The following is a 23,827-nucleotide window of genomic DNA, read 5'->3' on the forward strand; positions in this document are numbered from 1 at the left end:
TTCAAGTTTGAGCAGGATCTGCTCCCCCTGCATCTGCGTAGTCATATTTTTTCCCCAAGCAAGTTTCCAAACTAACACTGTTTGGAGACTGCAGTGCAAGTCTGTCACCTGCCACTCAGTTTTTCTTGTTGACATACAGTTCCTTGAAGTGAGCATCAAGTGATGCCTAGAAATACCTTCTTACAAGAAGATCATAAGTATGCGAACTACAAGTTCAATCACAGTTTTTAAAGCTCAACTAAAAACTTTTCTTTTTTCTAAAGCTTTTAAAACTTGATTTCGATCTTACTTTTATACTGTTAGTTTTACTGTACCCTGTGCCTGTTTGGTGCATTCTCTTCCTCTTCTTATTGTTTTATTATGATTCTATTAGAACAGCCTTCCTCAACCTGGGGCGCTCCAGATGTGTTGGACTGCATCTCCCAGAATGCCCCAGCCAGCTGGCTGGGGCATTCTGGGAGATGCAGTCCAACACATCTGGAGCGCCCCAGGTTGAGGAAGGCTGTATTAGAACGTAAGCCTATGCGGCAGGGTTTTGCCATTTTATGTTTTACTCTGTACAGCACCATGTACACTGATGGTGCTAAATAAATAAATAAATAAATAAATAAATAAATAATAAGTATAGACCTAGTGAGGATGTGTTTTTCTCTCTTTCTCAATTCTCCTGCCAGTGGTAGTGTTTGACATCATGTTTTCTTACAGAACCAACTCAGCGGGCTCCCAGCGGGTTCAGACAACGAACTTTCTAAAATAAAACCTTCTTCTTCAGCCAATGCCATCTATTCACTTGCTGTAAGGTATGTGGTTCCCTAGCAGAGCGCTTGCTGGTGGAAATTTCTCGGACTTGCAGCCAGTGTAGGGTTGACTTGTATAATCAGTCAACAGTGGCTGCATTTCTGTAGGTGGTTTTCTATTGTGTTTGATACTTTAATCATGCATCTTCTTGGTATTGGACCATGTCACTTACTAGGATGCTAAAAAGCATGAAATGGAATGGATTATTTTGCATTAACCTTCTTCCGTCTGACTAAATTGTTTTGTTCATTTATTTAAATGGTAAAAACTACTGTGATATGCTTTGCGTGATTTTAGTTTAAAAAGATCCATTAAAAGTGCTGAGAGCTCCCAGAGGTCTCAGTTTCTAACCTATCTGGGACAGTGGAGGGGGAGGTACCATGACCCTAAAAGTTTGTTTATTTATTTATTTATTTATTTGCTATGTATTTATACTGCCCAGCAGCTAAGTCTCTCTGGGCAGTTTACAATTAAAGTTGCAACAAATCAAATCAAATCTCAGCCAGGCTGCCTCCCTTCTATGCGCAGGGGTACAAGGCCTCTTCTTCCTGGCAGCCACACACTCTGAATGGACGTACGGGCCTTACAAGTGAGGCTGCTTGGCTCTCCCCCAGTCAGATGCTGGAATCAAAAGCATATCTGCCCCCTTGCTTTGAAGCTATATTCTCAGATAGCTGTAGCTGCTCTTTTGTCTTCCTTAGATATTTTTTGTGTGTGTTTAACTGTGAGCCTTTCCCCCCCTCCCCCTCTCCCCTCACACACCCTAGACCATTGCTTGTGCCAAAGCTACCACCCGGAGAGCACTCTGAAAATGACGAAGACACGGAGTACATGTCTCCGTCTTCTTTGCCTCTTGTGCCGCCTGGCTCTGCTGGACAAAAGCCTGAGGCCAAATTGCCTTTGGAAATGAGTCAAAGTTCACGGTGAGGCAGCCTACCCATTCAGGACAATAGGGTGGCTTTGTTTCAGTGGGATTGTGTCAGCCCACCTGTCACGTTTGTTTATTTATTTACTTACGTTTTTACAGTCGGGAGGGGGGGCTCTGGGGGGGCTTGAGAAGCTTAAGAGCGAAACCAAATCCCTTTAGAATTCATCTTCATACATGACTTACTGTTTCTGCCCTGGCGTTGAAAGGCAGCCTTGTTTAGAGTCTTGCTGGTCATCTGCTCTATAGATTGAGGTCCATTTTGCGTGTCGCCGTCTGAAGCAGCCAAGTTCCTCTGAGTTGGTTTTGTATAGTGAGTGCAGGAAATCCTAGTTTTAAATCTGTCCGTATGTCTTGTAAGATGGGGTTTAACGTGCTGGGGTGAACCATATGCTCTAAAAGCTTAACCTGGTGTAGCAAATGCCAGCTCTCCGTCTCAAGAGGACTCTTTTAAAGAGCATATAATAGGGCAACATCATCTTGTGGTGACTTGGGGGGAAAAAAAGGTGAATTGTATTTCTGTTTAAAATATTTATGTATCACCAGCTGAGTTCCTGAACCAAATATGCACTTTCTTTCTCTGTGCTCAGAGTGTTGGAGTGCGGCCAGGAAATAGATGGATGTACCTATGAAGCGATGTTCAACATCCAGTCGCAGGCGGCGCCGTCTGCCTCTGAGGCTGCGGCCAGCGTTTCTGGTAAGTGCCCTGAGAAGGAAGCATCACAACTTAACCAGGTGAAAAGCCACAGGCTACTGTGCTGCCAAGCTTTAACCTATGGGATTTTGGCTTCATGTGAAATTTAGAAACCAAAGTGCCAGTAAAGAAAAGGTGCTTCCAGATCTGTGACATTTTGGAAAACTCTTGGTAACCTGCTGCTGCTGTTCGTTGCGTCATTGATTTCTGTGCTGCTGCCTCAAGTTTGGGGTTTCGGCTCTTGGTGTTCCCCTTTGAAACATTTCCCCCTTTGAATAGGTCTGCAGGAAGCAGGGCTGGCGCTAATGGTGTGTTCCGTTTCATTGTTTTCAAGATGGGGGTGACATAGCTGCTGCCAATGACATCAATGGTCCTGAGGAGTCGGAGAATGAAGAAGATGGTTACGACGTGCCCAGACCAGCCATCCACGTGGCCATGGCTCGTCGCACGCTATCTGATATCTCCAATGCGACCTCTGCCTTCAGCCGCGCCTCTCTGGATGGGGAAGTTCTAGCAGGTATGTTGTAATCTTGGTTCGTACGGTTTTGCAGTGTGGCATGTACACTGCAAATCCATGGCAGACCAGGTTACCAATGCCCATTATTTTTATTTATTTATTTATTTATTTATTTATTTATTTATATAGCACCATCAGTGTACATGGTGCTGTACAGAGTAAAACAGTAAATAGCAAGACCCTGCCGCATAGGCTTACATTCTAATAAAATCATAATAAAACAATAAGGAGGGGAAGAGAATGCAAACAAGCACTGGGTAGGGTAAACAGGCACAGGGTAGGGTAAAACTAGCAGTATAAAGTCAGAACAAAATCAAGTTTTAAAAGCTTTAGGAAAAAGAAAAGTTTTTAGCTGAGCTTTAAAAGCTGCGATTGAACTTGTAGTTCTCAAATGTTCTGGAAGAGCGTTCCAGGCGTAAGGGGCAGCGGAAGAAAATGGACGAAGCCGAGCAAGGGAAGGAGAGGCCCTTGGGCATATGGCCATATGCTACTTCCAGTGTCAGAGGCATTATGGCTATGCAGACCACTTGCTGGGGATCATGACTGGGAGGGTGCTGTCACACTCATGTCCTACTTGGGGGTTTCTGGCAGGCATCTGGTTGGCCGCTGTGGATTAGATGGACTCTTGGTCTGTTCCAGCACGGCTCTTGGGTATGAACCAGCCCTGTATTTCTCATGGCGCTTAAACAGTATCAGTCAGGGATGTGTAGTGTGGTTGACTTGGTGTTCTCAGCATTTTCCTAAGGGGACCTATGCAGTAGATTTTGATACGTTAGTCCTGTCGGTCCCAACTCCAGATCTGAAAGAGCAAATCCCCCTAGGCCCTTTTGCTGCGGAGCAATTGCACACCGTCTTCTCCTCGCTTTGTTTTTAAGATAGGCAAGGAGCTGGCCAGCAATGTAGTTTGGAGCTGTTCCTTTTCCTTGCACTTCGCTGTGCATTTCTCAGAGGAAATTTCTCCTATAGCATGAGGGCTACTTCTGCTTAATATCAACATGCTGGACTTGCAACTTAATCTGCAAGGTTGGCAATTTCTGCGCCTTCGTGCGGTGACCAAAGTGGGGGGGGGGGGGGAGAAAGCAACAGTGGATTTCAGTGATTGAACAGCAAACCAGCCAGGAGTACTTCCATGACTGAATATCTCAAATGTATCTTCGAACAAACATTTATAGTATTTCTAACTATGGAATATTGTTGTAAAGAGTTCTAACCCTGAAGTTGGATGTGTTGCCATGTAAAAGGAAGCCCTGCTGCCCGTGGATTCCGTGTTTGTCCCCTTCCTCATGCGGTTCTTTCTCTTCCAGGTTTCTCCGACGGCTCCCAGGTTCCGGAGAGGCCCCCCAAACCTTTGCCACGAAGGATCAATTCTGAACGGAAGGCGGGCAGCTGCCTGCCAGGCGGTGGAGCAGGGCCGGCCCCTGCTGCCTCCCCACAGCTCTCCAGCGAGATTGAGAACCTCATGAGCCAAGGCTACTCATATCAGGACATCCAGAAAGCTCTAGTCATTGCCCATAACAATATTGACATGGCCAAAAATATTCTCCGGGAATTTGTCTCCATTTCCTCCCCTGCCCATGTGGCCACATAGCACACCCACTGGCCCTGCCTGGGACACCCCTGTGCATCAACCTGCCTGGGCAGTTTCCTGCCCAGCTTCTACCTAGAGGAGATAACGGGCTCCACGAGAGACTTCCTGCGAAGTCAGGCCTGCCTCTACAGGGAATCGGTCATCAGGGTTTTATGCGATTCCAGGTTTCAAAGCAAACGGAATGAAACGGAGCGGCTAGGTGTGTCCTCGACAGTCTGTGTGTCTTTTTGGAGTCTGCCCTCGCCTGCCTCCTCTCTCCCTTCCCCCCCTCCCCCCCCCCCCGCACTTTCTAATTTGAGAGAACAGATGTCTGGCTTCTGATAAGATATATCTGTGGGTTCCCATGCTGGTGGACAAGAGGGGCGGGGTGGGATATTCGTCTTGTGCTGTGAATTCAAACTGGAGGCCCTTGTGTTGAACGGCGTCTCCACATCGCTCGTGGCGTGCCCTCCTGTGGTTCAGGGTACTAGATTTGGGCCTCTGCTGCTGTATGTTCTGGCTCAGGCTTCTTGACCCCCTGCTACTGGGTACAGGCTCTTGACTAAGGAAGAGGTTACAATAGCTTCCTTCTGCTACGACGTCCTTCTCCCTTTTTCTTCTGCGTCCTGGCTTGCTCCCTTCCGTATGTCCGGTCATGCCCAGCTCCTTATTGCTCTTGAGTCAGGCTGCTTCTGTTGCCAGCCAGCCTTGCTTGTCACACACTGGATGCGAAGACATTGTAGATTCTGGACTTCTCACCTGTGCTGGGGGAGGGCGAACAGATGCTGCTTAGATTTCTAGCCCTGCTTTTATGTAAACCAGATTGTTGTGGAGGGGAGCAGCTGACTCTCAACACGCCCAATACCGTTGCTGGCCGACATGCCGTGTCGTCTTAGCGTCATTTGGACACACCTCGCTGCCATCGCATCCGTGCCACCACCTCGCCGGAGAGCTTCATGCAGATGGGAGTTAACCGTGCGGTTGGGGTCACTTACGCATTTCTGTTTTCAGCAACAACTTTCTGCAGGGCTGTTGTGAAACGATGTGGAAGGCAAGGATCTTTCTCTCTCTGCTTGTTACATGAGGAAAAAACACACACATTCAGATCCTTTGCCAGACAACAGGTCAGAAGGAACTGTGTAGGTGGGGGGAAAAGGCCTGTGTTGCTCTTGAAAGGCACTGATTTAATGAAGCCCTTGTTTACATTTTAAGCTCTTCATGTTTCTTTCCCACTTCCCAAGCTTTCACGACCATCTGCACAATGACCACGTTAACCATGACGTGAAGATTTATATCTTGAAATACCTTGCTTGTCTGGTTTCCCCTGCAGTTGCCATTTTAAACAGTGTACCAGTTCCTCTGCCCCAGGTGGATACTGAGGCTTTCCATCGGAAGAGGAGGCTGGATCGGAAGAGGCTGAGCAGATAGGGCTTTTGCACTTCTCTGTAAATCTACAACCTTTCCTGTACACAAGTGCTTAAATCCCTGGGAAAGAATGGCAAAGGATGCCAGAGACGGTACCTGTTTGTACGGGTACCATTGTTCACAGCCCGTTGGCGTATGCTTTTCAGTGCCAGCAGTGCTGTTTGCATGGGCAAATACAAAGATTTGAAGACCATAGGAGAAGTCACCGACTTGGCCAGCCGTGGTCCTTGTCTATGTTTTGGCTACCTAGGGAAGGAGTTTTCTGAAGCCAACACCAGATGTTCCAAGGGTGGAACCGGACAGTGGCAACGTCAGTCCAATTTTGCTGCTTTCGTGTGAAACACTGTGAAGATTTTTAACCTAGCAGGCCTCATCCAGAGTATATTTCGGAGTTCTTGATGATCCTGATGGCATTTAGGAGCAGGAGAATGAAGGCTCTCTTTTCTCTTTGAAACGTCTGCAGGGTAGAGAGTTGCGGCCAGGCAGTTGCTTAAATATCCACTGGCCTGTGCTTTTCTCCGCAGTCTGAGAAGCTGGGATGCCTCCAGGGTACTTCTGTTCAATGTTTCTCCCCAAAGCGGCCGCTAACTCCATGTCAAGTCGGGGACCAGTTTGCTGAGGAGTAGCTCTTTGCGAAGCCAGATTTCCCAGCCAGCTGGTGTAGCCCTGGGGAATTTGTGATCAGCCTACTACCTTAATTGCCAGCCAGCTCAAGAACCCACCCGCCCCCGCGCGAAACCAGTTTGCCTCTGCAGATGGGCCATGTGTGAGATGCTCTAAACACCCCAAGCAGGGCAGTTTTTGGCCTGTTGGGGTCATTCCACAGACTAGATATTTGAGCGTGAGCGTTGTAGCATGTATAGCGGACAGGACTCTTCTGCATGTATCCTTTTTATCTACTTGTGTCTTAAATCTACATGAGGAAACTTTTAAAGTGGCTCTTGGTCCTTGAACCACGTGAATGTCTTCGTTGGCAAGCACAAGGGAGGCCGAGCGAAAACGCTTCCCTGCTGCTTTTAAATTTTGACCTTAATACGTTTCCCCCTGTGTGTCGCTTAATCTGAAAAGTTTGACTTATTTTACTTAAAAGCCAAATGTATAGTGCCTTTCGTTAGGGGAAACGCTGTGTTTCCAAGCTTGAATCTGGAGAAGAGACAGATCTAAAACTTGACTGAGGAACCCCCTGGATCGGCTGCTCATTACATAGCAGCTTGGAAGGAGAGAACCGTCACCCCCAAAGCTAGCATGATGGTGCCATCGCTCTGTTACTAACAGCGAGTTTTGGTGTTGCTTGGCTCCCTAAGGTTGACTTGAAGCCAGTGCAACTCCGATGCAGGATTTTAACACAGCCAGTCGATCACGTGGGTCATCAAAACAACAACCACCCAAATTGTCCCCAAGCTTCCTGTTCTTGAAACCGAATGGACGGAATGCACAGACATATGGCATAAGGCTGGAAGCAAAACGTGCCTCCGGGTGAGTGTGGGATCCATCTTGTGCCAAGTTTCCCACCATCTTCATGACCTCCGCCTGCAAGTGCAGTCCACCAGGATCTCTTGTGAAGCGTGCTGTTGAGGCTCCCATTAATTTCTCTCTGTGTGTGCGTGCAGTTGCGCCAGGCGTTTCCTGTGGATTTTGCCCTTAAGTATTAAATATCCAGTGCCTGTTCAGCTTGCAGAGGTTTTATTATTATTATTGTTATTATTATTATTATTTTGCAACTGCTGCCTCCCCAAATCTTAAGAGCTGCAACGGCATTTAGGGAATGAATGTCATCTCCTCGTAGTCCATTTTGGAGCAATGTAATTTGGGATGGGTGGCTATTTTAGCCCACCAATGAAGAACTACTGTTCTTGTGAGAAAAATTGAAAAGAAGCCCAGGGGTGGGGTGGGGGATGTGAAATGCTAAATTTATAAATTACCTTTGGGTGGGAGAGAGGGGTTAATAAGTAGCTTTATTTCTCCTGAAGGTTGAGAAGCAATTTAATATCAGTGTTGAGAATTTCAGATTTTCACTGACTATTTTAAAGGTTATTATAATGTCATTAATATAATATTTTATATATATATATATATATATATATATATATATATATATATATATATATTAGCAGTATTTAATCCTTTCAGACCTGTAAAGAATAAGGACAGAAAGTAAATATTCTTACAGAATAGCCGAGCTTTAAGGTTCATTTGATCTAAAGTCCTCATTTTGTTCTGCAAATGCATTGTTAATGTTTTAGAGGTTATACTAATGTTATTTATTTTTTATTTTTTGTTCTTGTAAGCTGCCCACTAAAGAGCTTGTGGGGGTGGGGTGGGGAGGATTTAGGGTATTTCATGTGTGTCAGTAAAAGGAAAAACAAAAAACAAAGTTTTATTTTTAAATAAATTTCTTTGTTGTAGCACATTGCTTGTGTTGTGTCAGTTGAAACTCCCCGTGAAGCTGGACTTGTCCTGGAAGGTGGGGGCGTTAGCGACTGAGGTGTGTCCAAACTTCACAGAGGCACGTAGTTCGGTGGTATGAAACTGATCCTTCCTCCAGTGGATCTCTGCTCACATTCCCTAGAAGTCACACCCAAATGTAGTTTGTTTGTTTATTCGGCGTGTGCTTAAAGGTTGCAAATGTTTGTAGCATGTGAAGTACAGCAGCTGAGTGGTTTCACTTTGCAAGTGCAGAAACAAACAAGGCCTAAGCTTCAGCATCCTGGAGGTATTTGTTTTCTTTACCTTTAAGCTTGTAGCCCTTACATACGAGAATTTTAAAAATCTATAGTAGGCATCGTAATCACTAAACCAGAGAGCAGTAAGCAAGATAGCCAGCATCTGTGGGCAGCCCTTTTAAAGCCATGCAAATTGGTGGCTATCACTAGGTTTTGCAGTGGTGAGTGAAGTCCTTTCTTTTATCTGTCCCGAATCTCCCACCAGTCAGCTTCATGGGATGACCTCTGGGCTTCTAGTCGAATGAGAGGGAGAAAAGTGTCTCCCTTTCCGCCTCCATAGCATGCATGATTTTGTACATCTCTTACCATGTCTCCCCTTACCTTTTCTCCAAGCTAAACATGTTTTAAAGTTTTTCGCTTGTAGCAAAACTAAGCAGTAGAAACCAGAGGTCATGCTCAGCGGCCAAATCCAGCTTTCCTGGAGTCCCCAGGGGCCCCACATTCCCTTCTCCCCACTCTACCCCCTTTTCCCCACACCATGGATTGGTGGTTTACCCTATTAATGCAACTTTCCCCCCATTCGAAAAGGTTGACACGCCCCTCCTGAAGCTCAGGGTCTGGCAGTAAGAGCTTGAAGCTAAAAAAACAATTAGGCTGATCTGTTTAGTCCCGCCCCTTTTGACTTTGGCCCCACCCACCACTGGAATGCAGCCCCTGGGGACTTCTCTGCAATGGAATTAGGCCCACAGGCTGGAAGAGGTTTAAGTCTCCTCCTGTTTGTTGGTGGTGCAGATACAAGCGGTGCTATAGATGTAGGGTGTGAAAAAGACCTCTCAGGTATTGCAGCCTTCCTCAACCTGGGGCGCTCCAGATGTGTTGGACTACAACTCCCAGAATGCCCCAGCCAGCTGGCTGGGGCATTCTGGGAGATGCAGTCCAACACATCTGGAGCGTCCCAGGTTGAGGAAGGCTGTACTATTGTCTTGTTTCATAGCATGAAACAACATCTCAGACGAAGGTCTGCATGCATTGGGGACAAATCTACACAGAGTCTTTGGGGCGCCTGGAGTGCGCCCCGAAATTGATGATGTAGACAGTACCTCAAGCGTTCCAAGAAGAGGAGGAGGAGGCCTTCTTCCGCCGAGCTCTCCAACCCGGGTGGCTCTTTCGCCGGCAACAGGATGCCGGCGGGCAAGTGGGCGGCGCCAAGGACGCAGCCGATTCCCCGTCGAAGCCGCCGGGCCCGGCAACTCTTCACCCCGTCCCCGCGAGGGGCGATGCGGGGCCGCCTCCTCCTCTTCTTGAAACGCTTAAGGTACTGTCTACATCATCGATTTCGGGGCGCACTGCAGACTCTGTAGATTTGCCCTGGGTAGTCATTATTCAACTACGTACTGATGACTGAAGAAATGAAATTCTAAATTAAGTTCTTCACTAGCTCAAATCACAATGAGTTCATGCTCCACCATACTGGTTTCTTGACCAATTTTGACTGAGGCGTGAGATGCTATTTATAAAGAGGCATTGCAAAACCATCAGCTCTTCCTCGTTCTTTTTTCTTACACTTCGCATCTGTTTTTATCCATCCAAATCTAAAAGTTATAGAGCATAAAATTAGGGTTACTTTGAATCATGAATGGGTTGCCATACAATGCGAGTGAAGGGAAATACTGCTGAACTTCTGGACAAGGTTGCAACCTCTTTGTACGCACCACAGCATCTTTGGGTGTAGCAACATGGAGAGAACATTTCCAAGAAAAAAATTATGGCTTGATATTGCTCCAAATTTCCCATGGAAAACCTCCCCCCAATACTATTGCCAGGCAGAAATTGCACCATTAGTAAAAAGCCAATTTCTAAATACTGTTTTAACTTTTTATTTTTCATATATATATAATATATATATAAAAACCCTGCAACTCAGACACTCTTAAATTTACACACACATCAACAAAAATATATATAACAAAAAGCTTTTGTTTTGATAATTTTTCTAGCTTACAAGTAAAGCGCAACAGTTCCTTCTCTCCTGTTTTTGGTTAACGAACTTGTACTTTTAACCAGTAACAATTAAAATGAAATCAGTAATTTTTCTAAAGCAAAAACTTAAAACCGTTTTTGTCCACTTTCTGCGTTGAAGGCTGTTCACTGCCGAAGTTTGAGGCAAATGGGAAATCAAACCTCAGAGGAAATTAAATGTTGTGTTTAAGGAGGTGCTTAGAATGTTTTTCTGTATGACGTCCTCTTTGAATCTGGGGGGGTGGAGGATGAGGAGCAGAAAACTCATCTTTACACACTGGGCCAGGGTGATGAAGGAAGGGGGCACTTGAGGATGGCAGACAAATTATCAGCATCCACTCGAAGGCTGTGTGACAGCAGCAGCAGCAGCGTCCTTTGCCTTTTTCACTGTGTCTGCTGCTCCTGCTGCTGCCATCTCTGCACATGCCACCTTCCAGATCCCTGAGCAGAAGCAGAGGAACCCAAGAGCAACGTGTAGAAATTGCCCCATCTTTTGAACACCCTGCTTCAGGGCTCCATTTTCTTGCAGTGCAGCCTAATGAGAGGTGGGTTTTCCAAAGACTTGCAAGTGTTGCTAAGTAAGATTTCACAGGAGCTGTGGAGAGGGGTCTTGGGGTTAAGTGTGGGGCAGAATAACCTAAATCCTCAGATATAAACACATGTGACTATACAGTTTGTACAAAAAGAGGCCTTATTTCTATCCTAACTTCTGAAGTGCAGACAGACTCTTTCCCTGTACGGAATTATCCTATGTCTTTACTCGGAAGTAAGCCCCACTGCCTTCAGTGGAACTTACTCCCTAATGAGGCCCCGGAGGCTGGTAGCCTCACATCCCTTTTTCTCCTTGAGGTCCAGACAATTTAGATACACATCCTCTGAACCTTGTCTGTGCGGAACAGGAACAGTTCAGGGGAAATCGGGTTTCAACAGTCCTACAGTCCAGACCCCGTCTTAGTGGAAATCAAACCCTTCCTAAGCCGGTTTCTAACCCTGCTACTGTACGATTTTCATTCCCTTTCAGTTGAACAGTGAGCCTTAATGAAAAATAGAACTGTTGAGCTCTGTCCAGTCCTGCTTGGCAGGCACTTACGTGCCTGTTACAACAACTGTTGGACTTTTTTTCTTTCTTTTTCTAAAACGGGGCCTGAATTTTTTTTTTAACACTACGTGTACGGTAGAGCACAAGTTCCCCCTACCCACCAGTTCCTTCAACAGATGCTCTTGACACAATAACCTTCAAAAACATCTTCCCTTTTTTGGTCTGCAAGAGGAAAAGACTGCCGGTCTGCTTTGGCTAATCTTGTCTTCCTTCAAAGCCATTAGGGTGGGTGGCAAAGTATTCTTTGCCGCGGAGTTGTCGTCTCGTGCCTTCGTTGCTGTGCGTTTGAAAGACTGGCCGTGGGAGCAGGGGAAGGGGGCCTTCAGAGGGGCAGGAGGACTCTTAAGAAAACGCACGCAGCGGTCCCTCTCCTCAGTTCCTCAGATCGATGTATCTCTCTCCCTTTCAAGGCAGCGAAAGAAACACAAGAGTTACATGGGGATGAAACGCCAGTAAAAAAGAAAAAAAATGTCTAGTGCTGGTTAGACTCAAGTCCCCCCCCCCCCTTAATTGGGATTGCATGTGATCCGGTAGGTGATGCGAGCTTTTTTGTGAATGGAGATGCTGGGCTTGGCGTAGCAAAGCACATGCTGGGCAGTTTTCTGGACTTTAAACCCCCCTCTAGACAAATCAGAGGGTGAGCCTGACCTAAGGGAGGCAAGGCAACAATTCAGCCGGGCACAGAAAGCGCATGCGTGGGCAGGCATACTCACACCCTTACTAGGACAGAGAGAAGCAAAGGGCCAAGAGAAAAGCCTGCATGCGCGCACTGTCCAAACGGAGCCCAGGAACCGGCTCAGGGGGATGACGGGCGCCTGCAACGCGCATGGAGTGCTGTCGCTCAACTGTCTGCGCCACAGGCAGGCGGAGGAGCAACAGCGTGGGCGAAGGGAAGTGCTGGTTCATACAGACTGAGAGCAAACGGGCGTCCGCTGCACTGGTCTTTGGCAACGCGAAGGCCGTAGAGTTCATAAGAAACCCGCCTGCAGCCCCTGCAAAGGTACGGGCGGAAGGCAAGCAAGAGCTGCATTCCCGGCGCGCGGAGGCGGGCTCTTCCTCCGCTGAAGCCTGAGCAGAGTAAAACGCTAAACCTCGTCCCAGCTTCAGCGCACGACGGCACCTGCACTTCAGTGAGCTGCAAAGGGAGCGCTCGGGGCCTTGCGGCGAGAGCGGACGGATCTACTTTGGCCCCCGGGAGATTAGGGCTGCGACAACCCACACCACGCACGAAGGAGCCAATCTGTCGCCCGCCCCGTGTTTAATCGCTAGCACTGAGCCCGAGGGGATTGCACGACACGGGAAGGTGTTGGAAGGCTCCCAGGATTTGGAGCACGACACTCTGCACGAGAACAACCGACACGCGGAAGCCGTCTCCTCTTAGCCGCCGCCCCCCCTCTGCTGGCAGCTGCCACGAGCCACGGCAATCCGGCCTACCTGGTCGCCTGCCGATCTCTTCTCGCCGTTGGCGCCCTGCAGAAGCACCGCCTCCTCGGGAAGTTTATCTGACTTAACTTCAACTACAATCTCGTCTTTATGGGCTTCGGGCCTCGTGCTAAGGGAGGAGGGAGGGCAACAGAGTTGAGAATGCATCCAAGTGGGGGGGGGGAGGCGCGGCGAAAGGCACAGGAGGGCTGTGCGGTCGGTGGAGGGGCTGGCCTGCCTGCTTCCCCCTCCCTGGACAAGAGATGGCACACCGTGGAGCACGGCTGCTCCAGAAAGGCTGAACGAACAGCGAGGAGCAATCCCACGCCAAGCAAGCGACGTCAGACTGAACTGGGGCCCTCTCCTAGCCCTTCCATGGACCGTATCACTGGACCCAGCACAGGCCGGAGACAGGCAAGAGGTTGCGAGAGTCGAGGGGGCTGTGCAACCGATGCAACTAAATAATTAAATGCATTTCTGCACTGCCCAAGAGCCAAAGCTGTCTGGGCGGTTCACTAGTCTCCGGCCCTGTTTTGTACGTTTCTATAGATCTTCGGTACCCTTTTTGGCCAGTGGGTACGCTGGGATTGAAGGAAGGGAGTTATATACCAGCCGTTGCCAACCTGGTGCCCTCTAGCTGTGTTGGGACTAGAACTCCCAGCATCCCCTAGTCCCGACACACTCGGAGGACACCAGGTTGGTGAAGGCTGGTGCGCACCGTGACCAATTCATCCTACGACCTCCAGCAATTGTGAGAAGGGTTGCCGGACTTTGCCTGTAGCTGCTCCAGCTTTGGGTTCCGGCGCTGTTGAGCCCCAGAGGGCGTGCCGTGGGCCCCAGCAGATGGAAGCGGCTCAAGCTTTCCCCCCTCCTCCTTGCCCCCAGACCAGGAGAGGGGAGCTGCTTGGTGCAATGAGATGAGGTAGCGTGGTCTAGCGGGCGGATGAGAGGGAGGCGGGCGGGTGCTGCGGGGGACCGGCGGTGCTTACATCTCCTGCTTGCCGGAGTGGCCACAAGGCAGCTTCCCTTTCTTGTGCAGGAAGTAGAGGACGGCGCCCAAGATGGATAACGCCAGGATGCAGATTATGACAGCCACAATGATCACACCTTTGCTCTCTTGCGTCGTTGGCTCTACGCGGGGGGTGGGGTGGGGAGAGAACAAACAAACAGAATCACCCTCAAGTCCAGGACACAGTTCCTTATTTTCTCCTGGCTTCCTTCCAAAGCCAGGGCTGAGCCCTGGAAGTCAAAATGGGCCTCTGAGCACATGCAGAGGGCAACCGAGGCAATCTCTACACAGACCTGAGTTCTGGAATGTTTGTCGTTTGAGAAGACGTTAAGCTTTGAAATGCTGGCATGGTCGCCACTCGTGTTTATTCCAGCCCACAGGCCGCTTTGGGAACACGGAAGAGAGTAGCAACGAAAAAGGCGTCAACGAAACAGCGCAACATCACAGAATACGGTTGGTGAAGAGAGCGGGGGGAGGGGGGCCCCTGGATCTTGTGGTAAAGTGGTCTCCCCCTCACTCCCTACAGCAAGATTACTCTGTTACATAGGGGGAAGGGACTGGGTTTGCTACTGTCAGGACTGTGTGTCTGCCGCAATTCTCTGGAAGTATAGAAAAGCTGCAAAATATGGAAGTTCAAATTCAGCTTCAATTTCTTAAAAAAAACAACCTCAAAGCAAATCAACCCCAAGCAGGTTCCTAGCCCTCATGGCTATGGAGTGTCCGGTCAAGGCCTATTAAAATCTCAGGAACTGAATTAAGATTCCCAGAAGGGCAGGAAATAGCAGTCTTACCACTCCCCACGACCAGCAAAACAACAATTAATTGCAAAATAAGAGAGCATGCACATTTGCACAGCTGATCTATTTCTTTCAAGATCAGAAGTGGAAGAAAACTAATTTTTGTCGTCATTTCCTTTAAAAGGCACACACAGCCCTGACTACGGTCTCTGAATTTGGTCTCACAGGATTGGATTGCAAAATGCTGGCAGGGGGACATGCGCGGTGGTCCGATTGACCAGGAGGGCCCTGCAGCAGGCCGCCCAGAGCCAATGGGAGAGGCCATCCCAGCGGAAGTGAAAAGGGTACCTTTCTCCGGGTTACTTTCAGCTGTACCGTTCTGCACCCCTCCAGGAGTTTGGGGAGGTGCTGTCTGGTTGTATCCCAGACTTGAAGTATCATTTCCTCCAGGAGTCTGGGGAGGTGCTGTCTGGTTGTACCCCAGACTTGAAGTATCATTTCCTCCAGGAGTTTGGGGAGGTGCTGTCTGGTTGTACCCCAGACTTGAAGTGTCATTTCCTGGCAAGGTGGGGGTGGGGAAAACATCTGGAGAGCAGTGAGCGGAGAATGGAGGCAGTGTTAATGCTCAGTGCAAAGGACCGTGGGAAACTCTGCTTTTGATGGACAGTGATGGGTTTTTATAAGAAGGTAAGAGCCCTGTGAATGGATCAGACCAAAGGCCTATCTAGTCCAGCATTCTGTTCCCATAGTGGCTGACTAGATGTCCCAACGTGAAACCTGTATGCAGGGCATGCATGCAATAGCCCTCCCACACAAGCCTCTGATCCTGGAGAAAATATATCCCAGAGTGCAGGACATGGAATAATGAGCTCAAGTTACAGGAAGCCAGATTCCGGTTGGACATCGGGAAAAACTTCCTGACTGTTAGAGCAGTACGACAATGGAACCAGTTACCTAGGGAAGTTGTGGGCTCTCCCCCACGAGAGGCCTTCAAGAGGCAGCTGGACAACCATCTGTCAGGGGTGCTTTAGGGTGGATTCCTGCATTGAGCAGGGGGGTGGATTCGATGGCCTTGTAGGCCCCTTCCAACTCTACTATTCTATGATTCTATATAGCCTTATCCTCCATAGCTTCAGTCACCAAGAGGCTTGGGGCTGCTTATGTGATCCCTTTCTACTTTCCCCCCTTTCTAGAGTGGCAGGTATTAAAATCAGGGAAAGAGCCATATAAACAGTCCTTGACAAAACTCTTGCTTGTTATACGAACCTGTTGCAGGACATTTACAACCCAGTAAGTCAGAAGACTGATGGAGGCATTTCAAATAGGCAGCGAAGTTTTGTCGATTCATCAATTAAAAACAAATTTAAGTCACAAGAGGATCGTCCCTCCCTCAGTCAGCAGATTCTAAAACATTTTTAAAGGGCTGCAACAAGATTAACGACGTTTTCAATCCATGGGTTGTCGTATTTTAGCTTATTCACATATTGATTGAATTTGTAGGTGAGTCAATTCTAGCTTTCTAATGACATTTTTTTTATTTTAAAAAATTAGGCAGGTTGACTTGTTCTTCTAACTATAGGCTAAAAAATATTTTTAAAGTTGTTAGTACCTGTCTGCGCGGTGGTTCCATTTGATAAAAGGACGTAAACAACAGTCTTGCAGCATCATGGCAAACATTCATCATCTATAACAGCCTTCCTCAACCTGGGGCACTCCAGATGTGTTGGACTACAACTCCCAGAATGCCCCAGCCAGCTGGCTGGGGCATTCTGGGAGATGCAGTCCAACACATCTGGAATGCCCCAGGTTGAGGAAGGCTGATCTATAGCAACCCATTCCCCAAAGTGACCAACCAGATGTAACTCCTCCTTGCTCCTGCCGCTCCAGCTTTTAAAAGAAAAGGTGAGATGAGCAGGACTTGGCTAGACTGTCTTAGACCCACAAAAAAGAATAACAGGAAGAATTCCTCCCCAATCGTCACCCTACCTGAATCCAGAAAACAAGGCTGGCTTCCTCCAAAAGCTTAGTTTTAGCAAGGGCCGGGCCCTGGAAGAGTGTGGCTCTGAGCATGTGCAAAGTGCCATGAAAGCAATTTCCATACAAGCCCACGTTTCGGCTTCTCTCTTTGGAAGAAATTTAACTACTGGTTGCAATCATTAATACTTCCTGGTTGCCCACAGGCTGATCTGTTAAGAATTGCAGCTGTTTGGAGGAAGAGGAGGGCATTTCTAAACAGGCTCAATGCTGCAGTTGTGAGTTTAGTAATAATTTTTAGAGCAGGAATGTCGAATCTCAGGCCCGCAGCCTGGTGGGAGGGGGAGCGGTGTCTCAATCTGGGCCACGCCTGTTTCTCCCCTGATGTTGGATGGTTTTTCAGCTTTTGTGCAACCTTCCTCCATTCCTAAAAGACTGAAATGCCTCTCGTGAAGCTTATTTGTTCAAAGAGGCTGGTAGTTTCAGCTCGCCCCTTTTGCCTTCAGACCCGCTCGCCACCGGACCGGACCCCAGAGGGTGCCTCTGAAATAGAATCCAGCCCTCGGGCTGAAAGAGATTCAACACCCCCTGATTTAGAGGCACCGGGGAAACAACGCGATTTTTCAGAAGATGCCAAGCTGCCCTCCCTCACGCTCTGCAGCAAGGCTCTCCCTGAATTCATCGGAGCAGGGACTGGATAGGCGACTGTCAGGGCTGTGTGTCTGCTGCAATTCTCCGTGAGCACAGAGTAACCACAGGAGGTAGCATCTGAATTCGACTTCTGTGCCTCTAAAACAATGGATAAGGGACAGAGGAAGCTGCCTTTTATTGAGTCCATCTAGCCCAGTAGTGTCGACACGGACCGGCAGCAACGGCTCTCCAGGGTTTCAGGCCGGATTCCTTTCCTAGCCCTACCTGGAGATGATGCTTGGGATCAAACCCGCCCCCTTCAGCATGAAAAGCAAGGACTATACCACCGAGGGACACCTGAGGGTCCTAGCCCTCATGGCTGCAAACATATGCTTGACCACCGAGGCTCAAGGCCCGCTGAATTTTCAGAAGGCAAAGAAGATTGCCGAAAAGGGCAAGGTGGCCTCAGAGCATGGGAAGAGTCCTGCTGGATCAGAGCGAAGGCCTTCCGAGTCCTGCGGATTCCCACATGAACGCAAAAGACCTTTCCTCAATTTGTCAGCGGCTATTGATATTCAGAGTATATAGGCCCCGTGAGTTTGCTTCTCTCCACGCTTAGCAGAGGAAAGAGAAATTATGCAAAGGCAGAGAAACTCTCCACGTGTACATAGTTGATGCAGCTTTGCTTGTTGCAGAATTAGCCCTGCCGCGGTGAAAAACCATTCTAAAAGCACACACACAGCCCTGACGGAGGATTGCCTTTGACTTTGAACGCGTAGGCTGGCCTACGAAGAGGCGGCGGGAACATGCATTGATCCAGCTGGCCAGAGAGGCCTGTCCCAGTGGGCAGAGGCTGCCCCAGGAGAAGAGAAACAGGTACCTTTCTTCGGGATGCTCTCGACTTCCTCCACCCCTCTGGAAGTGTCATTCCCTGGCAAATGGGGGCGGGCAAAACAGCGGGTGGAGAACAGAGGTGTTCATGCTCAGTGCAAACGCACTGCGGGAAATTCCCGGTTTCTTCCCAACCAGAACCATTCATTCCCCTCCCCGTTTTGTGGATTTGCTGGTGGTAAAATTAGCCGCTGATTGACCCATGTTCTTCTTCACGCCATGACAGTCCTGCCCCTTGCTAAGGCTGTGCAATGCTTTTGTCACCAGATTTGCGAGAGGGAAGAAAGGCTTTCTTTGAACCTATCCTAACAGCACCTCACCTGACCATCCCCTCTAGGGTGTTATTTATTAATTTCTTTCAAGTATATCCCCCATCTAAGGGGGGATCTAAGGTCCTCCTCCGGGTGCCTACTCCGAGAGAGGCAACGAGGGATAGGGCCTTTTCGGTGGTGGCCCCCAGACTGTGGAATGATCTCCCTGACGAGGCTCGCCTGGCACCAATGCTGCTATCTTTCCGGCGCCAGGTTAAGACGTTCCTCTTTGCCCGGGTATATGGCAGCACATCTTAATCACCCACATGTTTAGTTTTTAACGGTTTTTAATGCTTTATGTGTGTATGTACTGTGTTTTAGAGTTTTAAATTTTGTATACTTGTTTTTACCTCAATTTTAGAATTTCTGTAAACCGCCCAGAGAGCCCTGGCTATGGGAGCGGTATAGAAGTGTAATAAATAAATAAATAAATAAATAAATAAATAAATAAATAAATAAAAAAAATAAATCTTCCTTCTATAATAGAGCCCGAAGCTGTGTACGTGGCGGTTACTGGGCGGTCTCCTGTCCGGACACCAGCTAGGCTCAATCCTGCTGAGCTTCGGAAAGGTGGCCGCATCAGGTGCCTTAAGCCCTTGGGCGGAGACGCCTGCTGGCTCCTCTTGCCCCAAACCCCATCTTTTCATGTGGATGGCGCCGCCTGGAACCCCAGTGGCAAGCAGGCCGTGTTGATAGCACTTAAAGAGGGAGAGGGAGAGACTTACCAGGCCTTTTGGTGGGATCTGTCTCTTCTGGCACTTAAAGAGAGAAAAGGAGAAATACGGGCATGAAATGGGTGTTTTGCAGCTTTGGTTCCTCTCACCCCTGACCCCCCTGTGCCTGGCAGAGCTGCTTTCTTTGAGCAAAGAGAGAACAGACCAGCTTACGGAAGTCTGAATAGAGCAGGACGGGAGGTGTAAATTCTCACCCCTACTCCCAATACCCATCTACACTGGTTACCGGAATGTTTCCAAGCCCAATTCAGTGTGCCAGTTTTGTTCTTTAAAGCCTTTACTGGTTTGGGACCCGAGTTACTTGAATGCCTTCACCCATTATCAGCCTGCCTGCCCTTTGAGATCAGAAAGAGGGGCTCTTCTCACTTGCCCATCAGTGGGTGACCACACGTGAGAGGGCCTTCTCTGCAGCGGCCCCACACTTTTAGAACAATCTACCATCGGAGGTCCGCCATGCTCTGTCACTGCAGGCTTTTAAGAAGGCCTTGAAAACTTACTATTTTAGCTTAGTTTTCTCCTGATATGACTGCTGCTGTGGCTGTTATGGGTTTTACTGTTGGTTTTTATGGCCTTTTCTAAAAAACCTGTGTACATGTTTTTATTGCTTTTAACACTTCAACTGTTTTTTATATACTAGCTGTACCCAGCATAGCATATCTTAAAGTTTATTGATTAAATATCATCGCGGAGGCGTGGGCTGCTTGGAGGCCGCCGATACAGCGCCATCTGGCAGACCTGGGGGGCAGGGAGGTCGGGGGAGGGGGAGCAAGTGTCCCCCTCTCCCGGGGTTCCTGCCAGCCTTGGGCGGTGTACATAATCCTCCTCCTCCTCCTCCTCCTCCTCTCTGTTTTATCCTCACAACCCTGTGAGGACAGGTTGGGCTGAGAGTCTGTGACTGGCCCAAAGTCACCCAGTGGGTTTTCATGGCTGAGTGGGGACTAGAACTCAGATCCCCCAACTCCCAGTCCAACACCTTAGCCACTATACCACACGGTCTCTCATCAGAGGAGAAACCCAGGCCAAAGAGCTCACATCCTTACTGGCTTCTGAAGGAGTCCCTCATGGCCTGGGTTCTCCTGCGTTTATCTTCATTGACATTTTGGGTTGTTTTCATTTTAATATTGGAAATCGTAAACCTCCTTGGCAAAATGGGGAGTCTAGTAATGGCAACCAATCAACGTAGCCAAAGGGATAGAAACACGTGTTGTTGTTTTTCTAAAGGAAAGTTGAGATTCTTCAAAACGCATTCTGCATTTGCCCTGCACTCCTGCTGCACCAAGGCGGCAGATCTGGGCTCCAAAACACAAACCCAAATAATTATGGGCGGTACCGGAGGGCAGCAGGCCTGCACTTTGCAGCATGGCAGCCTCCCAATTTATAAACAGCAATTAAAACAATACATTAAATGATATTAAAACCTGAGGGGCATCGAGCCTGGTGGGTGTTAAAAGGGGTGTCCTCATGCACCACTTCAGAGACCCCTTCTGCTCTGGGGTGAAGGTGGGGGACTGGCCCGTGCACACAGAAACCGCTTTAAATCAAACCGTACTCCAGGCCTGACAGACTGATGCAACCCCAAACCTGGGGATCGTGGCACATGGGCCTCCGGCAGAAAGGGCAAGCAGCAGGAGGGAGGGGGACTCAAAGGCAGCCTCCCCGCGCCCCAAACACTTACTCTGCTCCAGCCGGAAGTGGCGCTCTGCTTTGCCCTCCTTGTTCTTGGCGGTGCAGCTCATTCCGGAGTCCAGAAGCTCCTCCGTGACCATGACTGTGATTGTGCTGTTATGCTGGTGGTTCAGATTGGAGAAATGGATCTGGAGGAAGGAGGGAAACTTTAAAGAACACGCCCACAAAGAAACCCCAGCCCGTGGGACAGCAAAGCCTGGTGGTCCTGTTAAACTTCAATGCAGGACCTCAGGTCCTGATCCGCCCCTGGCCTTCCAGAGGTCCATTAATCCAGATCTGCTTAAGCTTTATTATTATTAATAATTATATAACCACATCAATGTTCAGCTGGAGCTGGACCCAGGCACGATGGAGAGGTGCCTGGCTGCTGCTTCCTCCCTCGCTGGTGGCCTCCAAATGTGTTAGGCCTACTGTGTTGTGTGAACCATTCCTAATCATGGTGGCTAAATAATCATGTTTTTAATTTTTGTGAACCGCCCAGAGAGCTCTGGCTATTGGGCGGTATAGAAATGTAATAAATAAATAAATAAACAAACATGCTTTCTAACTACTTGCTGAAAAGGGGTTAGCAGCCCAACCATGGATTAGCATGTCATCTGAACAGGGTCAATCTGAGACATTCATAGGTTGAACATGTAGTTATTATTAGTAATAATGATATTTATATAGCGCCATCAATGTTCATGGTGCTGTACAGAATAAAACAAAACAAGACAGCCTGCCATATGGCTTACAACAAGGTAACAGACAGGACAGGGAGGGGGAAAGCCAGCTGGGGTGGAGGAACTTAAAATTAAAATATAAGCTGGCATCATCACGCTACGGTTGATCAGCTTTTGAAAACAAACGTTTTCAAGTGAGATTTAAAAACTGAAATTGACATCGCAGTCTGCAGATGCACTGGAAGAGAATTCCAGGCCTGGGGGGCAGCGAGCGAGAACGGGCGAAGGCGAGCGTGCGAGAGGTGGAAACTCGTGGGCAGGTAAGAGACATGGTGTTCTGGGAGCGGAGGGCACGAAAGGACAGTACAGCGGAATAAGGGATGAGAGGTAGGCAGGTGCCAAGTCATGACAGGGTTTAAAAGTCAAAAGAAGAAGCTTGTATTGGATTCTAGAAGAAATAGGAAGCCAGTGGAGGGGTTTTAGAAGCAGAGTGACGTGATCAAAACGACGAGCCAGAAAAATAAAGCTTCGATTCCTCGCTTCAAAATAAAGGAAACAAATGTTGGTTGATGGACAACTCAAAACCACCTAAACAGGGCTTGGACACTCTGCACGCTCTGAACGGGAGGTCCAAACCCAGGGGGAAAAGCACAACACAACAACGGTATGGCAGTTTTCAGAGATGCAATGACAAACCGATTGCTAAATAATATCGTAGTTAATAATAAATAAAATAAGCACATTTCACTTCTCAGAAAATGTTACAACAGCCCTGCAAGCTCGTCCAGTGTTGTTGGTCTACTATTTTATATGATTAGGGGAGGAGCCAGTGGCTGACCTAAATCCGCCTCGTGAGCTGTGGATGAGCTGAGATCTGAATTCCAGCTGGACATCAGGAAAAACTTCCTGACTGTTAGAGCAGTACGACAACGGAATCAGTTGCCTGGTGAGGTTGTGGGGCTCTCCCACACTCGAGGCCTTCAAGAGGCAGCTGGACAAGCATCTGTCAGGGATGCCTTAGGGTGGATTCCTGCATTGAGCAGGGGGTTGGACTCGATGGCCTTGTAGGCCCCTTCCAACTCTGCGATTCTATGATTCTATGAAGCGGGGACCTCACCTCGTCTCTTTGTTTGGAACACCACAGGGTCCCTTATTGGCCACCAGCTCTCTGCAACGTTTTGTGGACGGCATACAAAAGGCGGCTTACCGTTCCGTTGCCCGGCTTCCAGGAAAACTTGGGTTTCACGACGGAGAAGACGCTGCACGTCAAGTTCAGCTTCTGACCCTTCCGCACAAACAGCAGTTCCTTCTGTGGGGCCAGCTGCGGTTTCGCTGCAAGGAGAGGAGACAGCAGCCTGTTGGTGCTGCCCCATTGCCCTGGGATGGGAAAGGGGGGGGGGGGGAGAGCCCTGTGCAACGCTTACCATGAACACCAACCGAGACCTGCTTGGAGCCGGAGAGCCTGGGCTCCTCAACCATCGTTGCGACGCAGGTGTAGTTGCCGGACATGTGGTAGGTGACGTTGTTCAAGTTCAGCAGGTTCCCCTTCGCAATCACTTGCCCCTTCTGGAAAGTGGGGGGGGGGGGAAGAGGACAGGGCAAAGAAGGGAAAAAGCCTGTAACATTTCTCCTACCCCAAGAAGCGGTCGAGTAAAAGAGAGGGAGAAGGCAGAACGGGTGGTGGGCGACCTGGCAGCCTCTCCAGAAGCAGCCAGACTCCAGGTCCCGTCGGCCCCAGCCAGCGGGGCCAATGGTAAACAATTATGGGAGTTGTAGTCCGGTGACATCTGGAAGGCCACAGGTGGGCCACCCTACAAGCCGCAAGTGAGAACCTCACATTTAAACAGCTTTATTCCTTTGTCGAGAGCCTCGTGTGGCGCAGAGCGGTAAAGCAGCAGTTTCTGCAGCTGAAACTCTCCCCACGGCCTGAGTTCGATCCCAGCGGAAGCTGGTTTCAGGCAGCCGGCTCAGGTCAACTCAGCCTTCCATCCTTCCGAGGTTGGTAAAATGAGTACCCAGTTCGCTGGGGGAAAGGCAATCATGGCCGGGGAAGGCAATGGCAAA

The 23,827-nt window shown here is 48.8% G+C and overlaps 2 protein-coding genes across 3 annotated transcripts in view; one reads left to right on the forward strand and one right to left on the reverse strand.

Moving 5' to 3' along the window:
- The window catches only part of CBL (Cbl proto-oncogene), a 41,774-nt gene extending 36,976 nt beyond the window's left edge, over positions 1 to 4,798 (forward strand). Inside the window, exons 12-16 of the mRNA XM_063139590.1 lie at positions 706 to 800; positions 1,566 to 1,721; positions 2,314 to 2,420; positions 2,752 to 2,934; positions 4,239 to 4,798. Coding sequence (XP_062995660.1) covers positions 706 to 800; positions 1,566 to 1,721; positions 2,314 to 2,420; positions 2,752 to 2,934; positions 4,239 to 4,522 — 825 coding nt within the window. The 3' untranslated portion in view covers positions 4,523 to 4,798. The remainder of the gene's footprint in view (positions 1 to 705; positions 801 to 1,565; positions 1,722 to 2,313; positions 2,421 to 2,751; positions 2,935 to 4,238) is intronic.
- A 5,665-nt stretch (positions 4,799 to 10,463) lies between these two features.
- MCAM (melanoma cell adhesion molecule) overlaps positions 10,464 to 23,827 on the reverse strand; it is a 44,831-nt gene continuing 31,467 nt past the window's right edge. Inside the window, exons 10-16 of one of the 2 annotated variants that reach the window (XM_063139092.1) lie at positions 23,188 to 23,329; positions 22,971 to 23,095; positions 21,091 to 21,229; positions 19,407 to 19,439; positions 14,119 to 14,260; positions 13,142 to 13,259; positions 10,464 to 12,109 (exon numbers count right to left, since the gene is read on the reverse strand). In XM_063139092.1, the coding sequence (XP_062995162.1) occupies positions 12,080 to 12,109; positions 13,142 to 13,259; positions 14,119 to 14,260; positions 19,407 to 19,439; positions 21,091 to 21,229; positions 22,971 to 23,095; positions 23,188 to 23,329 (729 nt within the window). In that variant the 3' untranslated portion in view covers positions 10,464 to 12,079. The remainder of the gene's footprint in view (positions 12,110 to 13,141; positions 13,260 to 14,118; positions 14,261 to 19,406; positions 19,440 to 21,090; positions 21,230 to 22,970; positions 23,096 to 23,187; positions 23,330 to 23,827) is intronic. The other variant, XM_063139091.1, reaches the window with a different exon arrangement.

Source organism: Elgaria multicarinata, chromosome 12, assembly GCF_023053635.1.
Source record: "Elgaria multicarinata webbii isolate HBS135686 ecotype San Diego chromosome 12, rElgMul1.1.pri, whole genome shotgun sequence".
Lineage (NCBI taxonomy): Eukaryota > Metazoa > Chordata > Lepidosauria > Squamata > Anguidae > Elgaria > Elgaria multicarinata.